Source organism: Athene noctua, chromosome 7, assembly GCF_965140245.1.
Source record: "Athene noctua chromosome 7, bAthNoc1.hap1.1, whole genome shotgun sequence".
Taxonomy (NCBI): Eukaryota; Metazoa; Chordata; class Aves; order Strigiformes; family Strigidae; genus Athene; species Athene noctua.
Window position 1 is genome coordinate 7,772,369 of NC_134043.1, and position 15,779 is coordinate 7,788,147.

General features: G+C 38.2%; 1 protein-coding gene across 3 annotated transcripts in view; it reads right to left on the minus strand.

Moving 5' to 3' along the window:
• Positions 1-721: 721 nt before the first annotated feature.
• The window catches only part of R3HDM1 (R3H domain containing 1), a 58,529-nt gene continuing 43,471 nt past the window's right edge, over positions 722-15,779 (minus strand). For all 3 annotated transcript variants that reach the window (XM_074911447.1, XM_074911446.1, XM_074911445.1), the window contains 7 exons: positions 13,941-14,044; positions 13,155-13,322; positions 9,970-10,139; positions 9,603-9,753; positions 8,103-8,185; positions 7,252-7,336; positions 722-6,308 (listed from right to left, as the gene is read on the minus strand). In XM_074911447.1, the coding sequence (XP_074767548.1) occupies positions 5,935-6,308; positions 7,252-7,336; positions 8,103-8,185; positions 9,603-9,753; positions 9,970-10,139; positions 13,155-13,322; positions 13,941-14,044 (1,135 nt within the window). In that variant the 3' untranslated portion in view covers positions 722-5,934. The remainder of the gene's footprint in view (positions 6,309-7,251; positions 7,337-8,102; positions 8,186-9,602; positions 9,754-9,969; positions 10,140-13,154; positions 13,323-13,940; positions 14,045-15,779) is intronic.

Below are 15,779 nucleotides of genomic sequence, written 5' to 3' on the forward strand. Positions count from 1 at the left end.
TGGTGTGTGTAGTACCTCTATTACCCTTGTGGAAATGTCAGCTAGTTTGTGAAAATGAACAGATAAAGCTAATCAGTATGGGAAACAATGCAAGACAGTCACATTTTAAGAGGTTTATTCCCCCCCCCCCCCCCCCAACCAGCACAGATCTACTTGGATGAAAAAGGAAAATATTTTTATTAGTCAATTCTTTTTTTAAATTGCATTGTTGCTTCAACCGATCAATGGTTCATTAACAAATCAAAGTATCACTTTAAGCCAAGTAAATAGGCAACAAATTTGACTGAAGAAGGAGACAAACTCTGGTGTATTTCCTAGTCTGTATAAATCAGTGTGATAGACTATCATAGCAGACTTAATGCTGTTTCTTAGAGTAGCTAATTTGGAGACTATCAGAAGGGCAAGGCTGTACTGTATACCACCTCCCTAATTAACCCTTCAACCAGTGCAAAAGTTAAGATACAGAAAGAAGCAGAATGCCAGTGTCTCCCCTCTCAAGTTCAAACTGAAGTCCTCTGTAATTCAAGTATGATGTATAATACTGCTGCTTTTTTTTTTTTTTTTTAATGTTAGCTGACAAGAAATTTTAGGAACTCAAATATAACTGATCACTTAGGGTTGATGCTAGTCCATGCTGCAGCCAGCTTCTAGCACGCCTTCCACCTCCATGGCACCTGAGTCTGAAAAATCTTCCTACTCTCAGCACGGTGTATCCCAAGTCTAATTCAGATTCTCACTTAACTAGGGCATGGGAACTGAATTAAGAATAAACCTCACTGTTAAGCATTATCCACAGCAGCACAGTTTATTTTTATAATTTATACCAGTTTTAAACGTGTACATCTGTCAGCAACATACATTTTTTTCCTATATAGCTCTTTGGTTTACAGCACTAGTCTTATCTGACATTCAAGTTTCTCTTCAGAAGTGCAGAAACAGTTTATTACAGTTGCATGCATCCCATATAATGACTAGGCTTGTGTGCTTTACCAGTAAGACTGAAAAATGAAAAAAAGCAGCAAACATTAAAGTGTTTGTGCCCCGGACCAAATTTTAACACTTAATTATCTCTTAAGCAAGATCCACTTTCGACCTGAGAAATTTTGACAAACGGCAAACATCGCAAAACATCAAGTAGTTACAAGCGGGGTAAAATAAAGGGCTAATAAAGGGCTGCCAAACAAAGTCAGGTCCAAACTCCAGCCCTACAAGCCTAAACACACAAGGCAGACGTTGAACTAAAAGGAGGCTCATATGTGTTGTAGTAAGAACGTGATTGCATACAGTGTCAAGTGAGCCAAGAGGCAACTTCATTTAGACTGGACCTTGCATTTGAAGTTTTCAGATGTGAATAGTGACTTTCCTCTCAGGTTCCAGAATACGAGAACTTAAAGGGACTTAATTTTCAGAATGTTTTGGAAATTAGGCCCTTTTAAGGCTTCTGGTCTCCATCCAAGAAATAAGGCTTCCAAAATGAAGTCACATTGACAGTGTGCGGTTTAACTTTATACTTGCAGACATCAATAGCCAAAAATCCCCAAACCATTTTAAATGTGAGTAGGAGCAGCATATCGAATAGAGGCAGCACATCAACTTTCTTGAAGACTGAGCTGTAGAAACATTGAAGGGTTTGAATTAAGTCCTTTCTCAGCTAGAAACATAAAAATTTCAGCTACAGTAATTTTTTGTGACCTGAAACATAAAGGTGATCAATTTTCTCCAAAACTTGATATAAACATTCTTTGCCTTAGGGTTAAATACAGGAAATGACAACCCATACCAGTTTTCTAGGGAAAAAAATATGTCGTGGAGCTAAAATAGATATTTATAAAAGAAGTTAGTTGCAATTTTAATTATGACTCCCTTTCAGACATCCAAACAAGTTGGTACAAGATTAACTCAAAACAACAAACATGTCAAATGTGAAGTTTTAAGGCACAGATGAGTGTCATAGCATGAGAATGTAGCTATTTATGCCACCTTGAGAGGGAAGAGGCTTGCGTTACCACATAGGGAAAGTATATAGTTATTTGAATAGTGCAAGGAAAAAAAAAGATGAGAGGCATGTTGCATATCAAAGTACCTTATTGGATTCATCAAGCTAAACAATTCTTGTGATTTGACAAAACTGAACTCCCACCTACACACCGCTGTCCTGTACCACCTGGGTCTTGAAACAACCACAGGCCAGTAGGACTAGGGGTGGTAACAGGTAGAAAGACTTAAGCCCTACGGTCTTCAGTACACCACCCTGCCACATTTCTTTCTTTGTAGATGCTCCCCTGTTTCTCTTAGATAATTTTCTAAGTGTGTGAATGAAAGAAAAGGATTTCAGATTATAATAGGTTAAATTTGCTCAGGGAGTCTCAGGTAAGATGCAAGATGCCCATTGCCAACATTTCACTTCACACCAGTCCAGTCTGACTGAAACATGAGGCACATGAGACTGCAGCTCGGCAGCCATGTGGAGGCTGTGAGCAGATTCACAGGTGTGCTATTACCATCCACCCGAATCCAACCACACAGCTGGGGGGTTAGTGTTCCCAGAGTATGGAGCTTAAATTTGTTTTCCTAATACTGTATTATCATTTTCACTGTAATATCACAAATAACGCTGAATCTGATCACAGCTTGGGGATGCATTTCACACAGTAATCTAACCGTATTAATTAAAAATTAAAATCAAGACACAGTAGCCTTTGGTGGAGTGGGTAATAGCCAGGTTTGTTTGGCTTTTCTGGTTGTTCTTCCAGTGCTTTTTCCTCAGCTGTAAAAGTTGTAAGATGTGTTCCCAATCAAATGAAATGTATTAAACTACTGCAATATCATTTAAGCCCCCACTTAATCCCTTTTGCCACTGTTTGCTTTAAAAATGGCTTTAATGGTAAATGACAGGAAGCTCAAATACACTAGAGGACTAGAAAATTTGTTGAGAATGCTACTTTCACAGACAATGTCTATTTCATGTCATAAAGTGCATTTATTTGCTTTCTCGAACATAATCCAAATCTCTGGAACAAATCTAGTGCCATGGGTTTTGTATACAGTCCTGAGGCTTGGGTGTTTTAAGTAAAAAAAAAGGGGCAGAAGTGTGAAAGCCAGGAAGGTACAAATGGGCTTGGTTAGAGCTTACACCCCATTCACTTACTAGAGAGAGTATGAAATACCACAAAATTGTGAATGAACAATACTGTAAAGCAGAAATATTTAATTTCTGTGCCCCCTGTAGACATCAGAGGCCTTTGACACTTCCAAAGTTAATTATTTCTGTGTGGCTCATATCAGCATGTACAGATCAAAAAAAAAATATAACTGCCCATTTTACAGGGGGAAATGTACGCAGGAAGGGGGATCTGCCTGCAGTAACTGTAGGTAAGTATCACATTCAGGATTTGAATCTTTTAATTCTTTCTTCCAGGGCAAGTTTACAACTTACTCGATAAGAATTATCTTACCTAGGCTGTCTTTCCTGTGTAAGGTTGGACCAGATGATCTTTTGAGGTCCTTTCCAACCTGGCTTGTTCTATGATTCTTTGAATTAAATATTTGCTGGGCCTTGTTCCTCATCAGTGTATTCTTCCCCTCCCTTTGTTTTGATTGCTTGTGTTCTCCATGCTTACCTCATTACATTTGCTTCTCTGTGGTTATTATGGGAAAAGTTATGAAATGAAGTCATGCAGCATTCTTTGGAAATGGTTTGATCTTAGATTTAGTTCTTAGGTCATTCAGAATAGATGGAAGCTCTCAGCTCTTGACTACTCTTCCACATCCATGGAAAACCTTGTCCTGGAATGCGTTAGCCACAGGAGGCCGCTGCCTCGCTAGGCTGTGACACCTGTCATTACAGACCTTTAATCTGTTAACTACTTTTACAGGATTAAAACCATAATCTTAAATGGAAATGAGCAAGAGGCCGTGATGGAACCTGTGTGTTACTCATATTCTCTTGGGGCTATTCAGAGGAGGAGAATTTTATCATCTGCCTAAGCTAGGGCTCTTTATCTTTGGTTTTGGGGGCAGTGAACTACAGCAATCCAACCCAAGGAGGAAGACACATATCCCCCTCATTCAAGTAGTATATTCAGTCAAGCAGTAGCCTAAGAACTCAAATGCTCAGAAATACCATCCTTTTAGAAAAACAGACAGGGATAAGTCAGTTCAGCTTTCAGCTAGGGGCTCAAAGCTGAACATTTCCCCCTCTTTGAGGGGAATACGCGTGTTAAGTTTACCGTTAGTCACATACATGCCTGTTGCTACAGCATTTTGCAGAATCAAATCCCACAGACCTAATTTATTAGGCTACGTTATTCCCAGACAGGTCAGTTTTCTTCCCAGTACTTCGATTCATCACACAAAGGATTTAAGAACTGAACATACATAGGACTGTTCTTGCCACTTCATGTGTTTATGTGTGGTTGTTCAGGGCTAGGAATTTTTGTATACCAGATTGAAATCCACGCTTTACTTCTCTGTAAAATGTTTTTAAACATAACTTTTACCTTGAGTTCCTGCTTACAGAAGTTAGAAATGCATCTTTTACAAAGTGATAGCCTTAAGAAGGGAACAAGTAGTTGCTCTTCTGCACAGCAAATCAATGCTTGGCCTAAAAATAAAAAAACAGAAGCAGTCCCTTATGGTGTCTGATCAATTTCTCTCTCTTTTTACTTACATAGGGAAACATTTTAAAATGATGAAGGGCAGGATAACATAAATAAATGCTTCAAGAGGAAGAGCAGTAGTGGTTCTTTGAGAACTTCTAGTATTTGTGTTATTTTAAAGTTCTTCTCATATTTGAAGGGATCCAAACCATTAATGTGTGTTCATCCAGGTTTCAGAAGACTCCTAGAAGTTTAAACAAGGGCACTGAAAAAGTTTGTGTTTGTAAACATTTATTTTCTTGAACTGAAAAAGGCTTGCATCAGCACACATTGTACAGCCTTGCAAATTACACAAATTGAAAAAAGTTTGTTTCATTTATGTGCAATGAATCTTTAACGTCCAGTGAGCATCTGCAAATGATGAAAACTTAAACCATTAAAAAGGTTTCCAGCACTTAAACACAATTATCTTAGCGTGAAAAGGAAGAGAAAGAGATCCATACTGGTGGGAACACAATTAAAGTGCAAACATTTTGTCACCTGTGAAGATATATTTTAGTTTCTTCACATTTTCGCTAAAAAGAAGAAATATTAAAACGTGATTCAGTGAACATTCTTTGAAACTTATTCATATTCCCCTTTAAATAATTACTAAACTTGCTGGATCAGAAGTGAATCCTTCAAGGGTACAACCTACTTGTAATTTCTTTTGACATTGCTTGAATGAATCTCAAAAGAAAATGACCATCTAAGGAGTTAGTTACTAAAATTATATATATTTTTTTTTTCTTACCAAAGGAAAAAAAAAAAAAGAGAAAACCACAAGGGACAAAGAACAGGTTAACTTGAAGATTTGGGGTAGTTTGCTAGAAAATGAGTGTAATTTCTTGAAAATGGTTCTCTTTTCCCCTCTACCAATCCTCAGGTTCCTGCCTTGGAATGGACAGCTGTGTGCTGGCTGTGAAAAGGGCTTATAAAATACAAATCTGAATATGGATTTTTATGAACGTTTGCTGTACAATAGAACTTTGGATCTGATACAAGAATTCAAAAATATAAAACAAAACTACTATAAAAGTAGGGGGCATTCCAACAGCATTCCTTGTAGAAAGCTGCATGTCTTAAAGATGATTCCTTGCTATTGTCTGGGATTAACTCTGTATTTTTCTTCTTCATCTTGCTGGATCACTGGGTTATTTATTCTTCAATGGCTAATGTCATATGACAAAACATCCCCGGAGTCTCTGCGAAGAGACCAGCAACCCCAAAACATCAAGCCAATCAAGGAGCGGAGGACATGGAAGTAGTAAAGGCTGAGTGTCCACTGACGTAACTGCTACTGAGAACTAGCCCTTTCCAGAACATGAAAGTCGTAGTGCTTCTTGCTTGTTCTCAGCCTGAACTTGTTCACTGAGGTACTACTTTGTTTCTTCAACGCATTCTGAGCAGCTGACATTGTAGGGAACGTAGCTAGAACCGTGTAAGTGGAAGCCAAGTCACTAGGTTTGGATGGCTCAGTGTTCACGCCACTGTCTCCACTGCCACAGTAACGACGATGGTGCTGCTGCTGCTGCTGTGTTTGTAGACACTGTGAATCCCTTAGCCACCGGATCTTGGCACCAACTTTTAAAAGTTCTCCAAATAGTTTTTCCGCTTCCATACGAGTTATGCCTTCTGGCAGCTCAGTAATTTCTAGAACTTTTCCCACAACTGAAACAAACAAACCCACAGTGAATCAAAATTGGTCATTTTACTTAATGATACAACAAACAGAACTGAAAGAGTTATTTCATAATTGTATCTCCACTTGGCTGATAAAAAATACACAGGCATTCCATTTTTGATGTTCTAGAGCCTTTTGCTTTCACATTTAGCACTGCCTACAGCTTACAAGTGTACAAATAAAAGCTGAGAATACAGAGAGCCCTCAAAAGAGAGAGGGAAAAAATAACAGCTAATTTTGCAGCAGGTCTGAGAGCTCACTATAGCATATCTCACTGGCTTTGCCTGTTAACTCTTCACACACCACTGTGCTAAGAAACTAGTCTCTCTTCTCTTAGAAAATCCTCTCCAGTAAACTCTTAGAAAAAGCTGATGTATCTGTAACTTTCTGCAAGGAGTTGATAGCAGGTAACACAACAAAAATTATTTCCAGTAAAGATATGTAGATGTCAGGTTTTATTTGGATGACACCTTCCCTTACTCCAAGCAGCTAATCTGTAGCTGTCCTAGTATGTCCCCCGAAACCCATCTGGGAGAAAAAAAAAGCACGAACTAATTTGTGGTTTATGTTTGATTTTACTTTTCCTGAAAGTAGAAGGAAGCAGGGGTATGTATATTTAATGTAACAATATAACAGAACTTATGTCCAGTAAAGTGACAAACTTGTTTTTCCTTTTTAGTACCGTCCAGTCCTGATCTTGTCTTTTCTGCAGCCTTCAAAACTACCCTTTTCTCATTTAACATCCCGCCTCCCCTCTCTCCAAATCAAGTACTCCTGTCCATCCTTACATCTCCAGTGTTTACCACGTCCATTTCCATCCAATTACTCTTCATTCTGGCCCTTTTCTCCCCTGTGCTTTTCTGCTTACATTCCCAGCCCATCACCATAATTCATTTTTCTGGAGGACTGTGTCAATCAGCAATTTTATACCTGGTTCTCCTGCACCAAGATCTGCTGAAGCAGCCTTCTTTGCTGGTTTCTTTCCCCTGTTTCCATGTCTGTTTCCAGGTTGACACTGGAAAGATTGACAGAAATGATGTACTTGAATGACAATGCACCAATATCTTAAAATTTCTAGGTTAGCTCAGTGAAAGACAACGCAGAGGACTGTCTGGAAAATGACCTGTGCTACAATGGTACAGAAAAGATTTTCACATCCAATTTTAGTCTTGGGAGATTATCAATCCTGCAGTCAGGCACATTCAATCCTTGGCTTCAGAACAAAGGGAGAAAATGATGAAAAAAAGTCACCTCAAATCTTGGAAAAACAGCCCCCCACCCCCACCATCCATCACATTTTCTGGCTGATCCCAGGTAGAACTGAACAAGGTAGAGATAGGGGGTCCGTGTGCTTGTCCCCAAAATTAAATGGCAGAACTTTCTAGTTTGCTAACACTAATATTTTGGGCTTAGGGTTTGGGTTTTTTTTAATAAGAAGCAAACCCCATTTATTTAGAAATACCCACATGGGTTTTTTGTTTGTTTGTGGGTGGTTGGTTAGGTGTTTGGTTTTTTTGTGGAGGTTTTTTGTTGTTGGTTTTTTGGGCAGGGGGTTGTGTTGTGGGTTTTTTTAGTTATTCATATAAAAGAAAATCCTTTTAGCAAATATTCTCTCTGATTTTTGGAAGTGCTGACAAATGAATAAACTGTTACTGGAAAGCAAGCACCTTCCACTCATTTCCTTTCCTCATGTAATAGCATATTCCCCTGTTCGTGGTGGTTATAAAGGTAGTCCTGAACCATTTTTTTTTCCAGTGTTGCCAGGAGATTGTTCTCAATACCTGTTGGCTTGTTACTTGTCCACGTAACAAAGATGGCGGATTGTATTGCAGGGGTTGGCCAAGCAATGGGTATCTGGCGTCTCCTTGAAGAGAAAGGTAATTACAAGGGGTTTTGTTATATGAAATCTTCCTCCAGGTTCCTCTTACGATGTATGTCGTACACAGAAGAGAGAGCAGAATAACTGTGCACTGAGTACTGCATTTGGCTAGGCTAACAAAATAACATTTGGCATGATCAAATAAATGTCAGTCCGTCAGTCATGTACCGATCACAAAGTGAAAAGGTACAAGCTTTCTTGCATTTAAGGATTACACTGAAACACACACTAAAAGTTTTTCTTCACTGCAGTCTTATCTAAATCCTCTCATTTCAAAATGAGCTTAATAAGGCTAAAGCTCCTCTCAGTGAACTAATTTAATCCTTTCCATGGTTATATCCCTGATTAGAGCCAGGTACATCTTCACATTCCTGTTTGCTCCAAGGATCCACAAAGACAATGGAATAGAAGTTTCTAGTAATCACAGAAGATTAATAAAATTGAGTGGTATACTTCACAACAGGCAACCTGGAATTTTTACAACATCAGAATACAAAGCAATATAAATAACTAAAAGATTATGCAGCAGATAAGACAGACAAGAAATTAAGGTTTTCTTTATCAATAAGGAAGGCATACAGAATTTTCTGTAAGTTCTGCTTTACAGTAAATCTTTCTGTAAAACAGATCCACTAATTTTGAGTTTGTCTTTGCTCACTAACAGGGGTTTCTTATTATTTGGTTGTTAAACATCAACTGTCACATCTCTGAAAATTCCCTATTTTCTGTTTTTCTGTTAACATGGCAGCAGAGGATTGAAATTCTTCTACAAGGAATTTTTTCTGTCTTTGGGTGGGTACTATCTGAAATACTAATTGAAGTAGCAAAAGCATTGGCTAGAGGCTCTAATCCCATCATGATAGTTTTTCTACAAAGGAATGAAAAATTCCTGTTTAGGCACTGGTTTGATTCAGTGCATCATCAAATAATAAGCGAGTCTGACAGAACATTTGTCTCACCATCGCATTTCTGTATCCTTTACCCCAAAAGATAATATGCTCACCTAATGTATTATGGTCAGCTAGTCCCACGTTATTTATTTTATCTTTGTAGCTCTAAAGTTATATGCTTTGTGACAGTGTGTGTCAAGTTCTTGATTAAAGCTTGAAGCTAAATTGTATCAAACATTAATATTTTCAGTGCTGAAATGGAGAGTTTCACCTGTGAGAAAGCTAGTGGGTTATAAAAGCTCTTACAATAACAAGATGATCAAAAGCTTTTGAGAGTACAGGGAAATAAGGTGAAATTTTACATGATGCTTGAGTGGATTATTTTGATGATCCTGCTTCAACAGCAATACTACTGAAGCGAGTCACAGTTCATCAGAAAATCCTCATATAACTTGTATTTTAAAACATTCAAATAGAAAACATACACACGTTTTAGTTAACTAAAAATATACCTTGTCCAGGGACAAAAGGTCTAGAAAACTGGGGCACAATAGAAAGAGGTGTCAGTGTGGGACGGATGTTCTTCATGTTTGATAGCTGAGCTGGTGCTGGTGATTGGGCCGGTGAGGTGACAGGACTACCTAGTTGAGGACTGTGCTGCAACTAGAACAAACAAGTTAGTGCTTTAAAAAGTACCTAGTTGGACAAGCTAACCACCACCTACACCATTCAAAGACTGAAGTAAAGTTAAAATAGCTACATTAAGTATTCTCAGGGCAGATTTTTATTCTGCAAAAAGAACTTTTGAAAAAACATGCAAAGATGCAGTTCATGCAAATTGTAAGTTGTCCTTACAAGAACAAACCAAAACCCTCCTACCTGCGCAGCACTGTCTAAAGTGCTAAGTTCTGCAGACTTCTGCCCCCTTTGATGATCACAGTAATATTTATTCTGTTTCCACTGTGGAGGTGAATGGTTGCGAGGCTGAGGGTTGTTAGGGATATTGAGCTGCATCATTACTACTCCTCCACCTGGTGGTGGTGCTACCGCTACAAGACAAGAAAGCAGTAGGATACAGTTAGTTCATCATGCATTTCAATTTTCATTTTATCCAAACAGACATGAATTTTCAAAAAAAGAAAAGGGAAGTAACATAACGTTTTCCTAAAGAAGCTGCTGAATTCTAGAAAACTAGAACAGTATCTTCTGTAAAATTTCCACTATCAGATAGATGTGTGATAGTTAACTTAGAGAGGGCTTCCCAGAACTAGGAAAGATACTGGAACCACTTAAACTCATTAATGAGAATATTTTAAAAATAAATCATTCTATTTAATAGTAGTTGAAACTATTCACTGTTCACCATAGTTACTGTCAGAGCACTGTGTTGAAGAACATGTGATAGTAAGCAAAAATATGCTTTATTTTAAAAATAGAAATTGCCTAGTTAGTTTTACATGACATACAGCAAGGCCTGGAATCAATCTTTAGTCTGAGGCATAATCGCCCTCATTTATAAGTCCTATATAGGTATGTTTCTGGGCAGAGTCTCCACACTGATCCCCACACACCACACCACCTGGCTACTGCAGTGCTACAGGAAGGCCAAAGCCAGGGGAGAGGAGCTCCAGAGCCAGCGCTGTTCCATGGGGTTTCTCATGAGGAGCTGTGACAAGAGGCTGCCTGCAAGAGCAGCTGTGGTCCTACCCCTTTGACCTGGCGCTGGCCCAGGTAACTTCTAGAATGTCCTGTTTGCAACCAACCATTTAGAAGCAATTTCCTTCTCTGCTCTACCCACTCTTTTTGGCATTTCTCAGAGACCACAGTTAATACACATGGTTTAAACATCATTTAACCATCTACCTTTAAAGGAGAACTCTACAATCTTCTCAATTTACCACCTACATCACAGCATCAGTTAGGAGCAGTCAGATACAAATTATAAAATGCATTCACGTTGCATTTTTTAAAACGGGCTATTGTTTTAACTATCCCTGGGCTTCACAAAAAGACTCCTTCGAAAAGCAAACCAAACAATGTAGAATATAATGACCTCCTTATATTAAAATGGTGTTAGCTTTTTTAAATTGCATGCTGAAATATTTACTATATTGATATTTATAGAAATAAATGAAGTAATATTAACAAAGTTTTCACATCTATACTTTCTGTTTAATGGCAAAAAGTTTTACCCATGTGTTAGATTTGAATGGAAGCATCAGATATCTGGCTAACTTTAGCAGAGGATATAAATTCAAGAGTCCCTGCTCTGTCCCTATAAAAGCCACATTGTGAATATTTCTACTTTGTTGCACAGCAAAATAAAATATAAAACTACCACAAATCTACTATATAGTCAGAATAACATAACAGTTTCCAAGTGTAAAGTTGTAAACCCTAAATGTAAACCTGAGATATAACAAACGTCTACATACACACACCACATTTTACACAAGAAAACTGATTTCAGTTTAATATTTTATGCATATCTTTATAGATACTATAAATGCACTTATATATTACTGTTTTATATTAGTATTTCATTCTGCAGCACTCTAGCATACTCTTTTGAATTATCTCTGTTCTGTGAAAACAGAACACCCAACAAAACCATGCTTGTCTTTTGAAACGATCTACAGCACCATTTCTAAAAGTATCGCAATCTGAAAATGCTGTTTAAACTGCAAAAGAAAACTCTGTACATCCGGAAACATTTGTTCTTTGCACTACTTCTAGTTCCATAGCATTTCGGGAAATGAAAATAAATGGAATTATTTTCCTAAACAAGCATCCTGCAAAATGAAGTGTCATAGAACGCGTGAGTCAGTTTGCAGACACTTTATCACCTGTCAAAACCCATGAGAAGGGAAGCCCAGAAGAAATCTTTGAAAGGCTTCCCAGATTTGCAGTGTGATCCTCTGTAACTTTTTCAAATGAAAAGAAACACAACTCTGCTGCTTGGCTGTGTGCGTCCTCATTGTCCTTACCTCAGTGGCCCTGATTCATCCTCTCATCACTTACTGAAAAGCATGCTTTTCTTTATTCTCTCAAGATTTGTTCTCCCTATGTCATAAAGGGGTTCCCCCTTGCCCAAACTTAAGTCGCAGTTTAACAGGTTTGAACCAGGCATTCAAAACTGTATGAAACCAGTACTTCCAGGATAGATTAGGAAGGTAGAACAAACTAGTGTGAGAGTGATTTCAGACATCCTGAAACAACAGTCTTCCAGAATTAAAGCCAGACAAACTTGAATCAAAATGGAACCAAAACCAAACCTGCCCATGAACTGTAATACACGGCTAACCTGGCTATCTTGCCACTTTACTGCATGTTATCTATTTAATAATAAACAGGCTCTAAAAATATATTAGAAGATAAATGTTTATAAGAAACACCACATCTCTAGTGGAATCTAGGTCATTGACCTTGGGTTGTTTAATCTGTTGCTTGTGAAATACTGAGACAGCAGAATCTGAGATGGCCCCTTTTTGGCCAGCCAAACCTCTCATCTACCCAGTTCCCTATTAGGGGAAATAAAGACAGTACTGCTGCGCTCACAGGATCGTTCTCTCTTGTCTGGAGGCTAACCCTAGTGCTCTTAATTTCCCCATCAGTCCATCAGTTTTATGGTTGGAAATTCAGAGGTTTTAAGTGTTTGGTTCTTAACATTTATAAACATTCCATGAACATGACAAGCTCTATGTCACTACTGTTTTCACATGCCATCAACACTGCCATTTATACACCTCCTGAAAATTACCCAAATACTTTGTAGATCAAAACATTCCAGACCTTATTTAAGTGCTTCTGCTAAGTAACAGTTATCTGCTGAAGGCTGCCACCAGGCTGCCCCCATGAAGCTGGCTATTTTTCACTTAAGTTCAGAGTTGTCATGAAAAAAGTTAGAATAATAGCAATTCAGATGAAGAAATACCAAAAAAAAGTATTTACAGAGAAGGCACTCAGGTTGCAGTTGTTCTGGCAGTTAGCCATGAAATCAATCTGATAATTTACAACAGATTTCCAGACAGAATGGCTTAGATGAAAATCCCAATAAAATATACCTTTTATTGGCTGCATGATGGAAAGACCAGTGGGCGAACTTTTACATGATGAGGGTGGAGACACTATGCTGTAGTGCACAATGGAAGCAGCCTGTTGCGGCTTTGACTTTGATGAAGGTGGCAATAATGTAGGAGGTGATGGCTTCTGACTCGAATGGTTGCTATAAACTATGGAAGTAAAAGCAGTAAATAAGGCTACCATAAAAACAAAACCAAAACACCCCATACAGCTTTGGAGTATTTCATTTAGCTTTTCAGCAGGTCAAAGAGCTACCTCTCCTCTCTGTTCAAACCCAGAATGTTTAGTTTTCACCCTCAGGAACTCTTAAGAAAATTGGTCCTCCTACTCCATTAAGTGAAATCTACAGTGCTTCTTGAGTAGAAGAGCCAAGTATACTGCTTCCAAAATGTACCTTGCTCATCCTATCAAATGTAAACCCAAATCTCACAATTTTCACACCCATGCGGCTGTTCAGGAAAAGCTGGAAGTCATTCTGCTGACAACATATAGTTCCTCTGTCTGTCTCTACTCACCAGCAGATGTGTAAAGCATTATGATGTTCATTATTGAATTCTAAGGAAGTAATGTGAGAGCTTTCAATGATAAACAACTTGAGATGTCAAGGTAATCTCCCTCCAACATAACTTCAAAAAATGGAACACAGAAGGAAATATAATACAGTAGTTAACTCTAAATCAAACCCTTAATAGCAAATATCCAATCACCCAGCATAATAATAGCGAGACATTTTTGAAGTCTTTCAGTAAAAACTGTATTCCCCCAACCTGCACACTGCTGTCCTTGAAGCTGCTGAGAGTTGCATGGTGATGATGTTCTAGGAAACTGTATTTGCTCTGATCCAGGAGGCTGCAAATATCCTACTGATGAACTGCAATAATAATAATAAAAAGAACATCACTAACAGGCATTTATGCTACACATTTAATCATGACTGCTGCGTTTGCTGTCTACATGTAGTGCAAATGACTGAGATTTTATTAATTTTAAAATCGGTAATATTCCCACTACACCTGAATCTACTCATTCTTTAGAAGACTGAAGTTTCACCTTTTCCTTGGCAAGAACCTACCCTGCATACATTAAGAAGCTATATTAGTTCACCTCTTGATATGCTGTTTTTGTGTCGATAGTGCTGTATCAGTATAAAGACATGTAGAATAATAATAAAAAGATAATTTGTTGTCTTGCCCAATTAACCAGAATTAACTCTCAGTTAAATGATCCCCACAGAACCGGCCATGAGGATTTCAGGTGCAGTCCCTCAGGTGGAAGCTGGCCCTGTGCAGCCGAGCCAGCTTAGTAAGCACACCAGGGGAGCACACCTCTGCTTCAGGGTGAAGTAACCCAGCTTAAAGAGACAATTGCCTTCCCATGGCTTTTCCAAAGCAGGTGTGGGAGAAGAAAGATGACTCAAGGAGATAAGTGACCTTTCATTTGTTTGCAATATGTAGGAACTTTAAAAGTTTATTTATTCCAGGTATTTCTCAGGGCATTCAGGGAAAAAACAGGTAAGTAACAGACACCGGTGAATTCTATCATACCACTAACTGACCATACAGCCAGAGCCAGGACATCAGGCTGGTTGACCACAATCAGAATGGTGCTTATAAAATCCTGTACTTCATTTCTGTACTATCTGATAAAGCAAATATTCTGAGGGAATGAGAAAAAAAAATTATTACTTCAAACTGTGGAAAAAAAGTAGGTGTAAACCTGCTGAACTTGCAATTTCATCACAAGAAGTTTGTTCCATCCTTTGTCCCACAGTTCAGTTATATAGCTCTAATTTAAAGATTTCCTTCCATTAAAGCCAACAAAACTCAGTGAAAACTAAACCAGATGGTTTTCTATCTGCATGGGATGTGTGCTCTCACACAGCTCCTCAACTCTCTACTGATTACAGTTTTCAATAGTGACCTGTAGGTTTGACACTATTCAGTTCCTGCAGAAGAGTATCCTGCTTTCCTTGTCAAAGTGCTGCAACATAACTATTTTGATTAAAGCAAGATGCTGTCATTACTTGCTAGCCTGCTCTGAATTCCTAACAAATGTTTCCCTGTTCAAAAGAGAGACACATTCTAAATGATGCAAAAGATCAAGTGACAAAACTTACTTCAAAAAAAGTCTGGGATTATGTCTACCTGTGACTTCATTGAACCTCAAATATAACTACAGAGGGATAAAAAGAACCTTCAGATACAAAGAACAAGAATTCAGATTTAAGTAGACGAAGCCACGGAGTGATGACACAAATACTATTTAAGTCTCCACACTTACAAAAGGATGAAGCAAGCTTCATACTGTTGCTGCTTGTTTAAAAGCTGCAAGCAAGGTATTTTTAAATGATGCACATTTGTAAGTTCAGAAAACTAGAGAAAGAAAAATTTGTATCAAGGATTAATCCTAACAAATTCTTTTAGGTATCTGTCTATCCCTTCTCTCAAAAATACTCAGACTGTGTTGGGGACACATATGTATACACAGGGTGGTCTGTACATGCAGACCAATTTGCTGTTATCAAGGTAGGCAAAATAGAAGTTATTTATTGAAAGCCGAGCATAGAAGAAATTCCTATACTTGTTTCATAGACAGCTTTGTGCCAG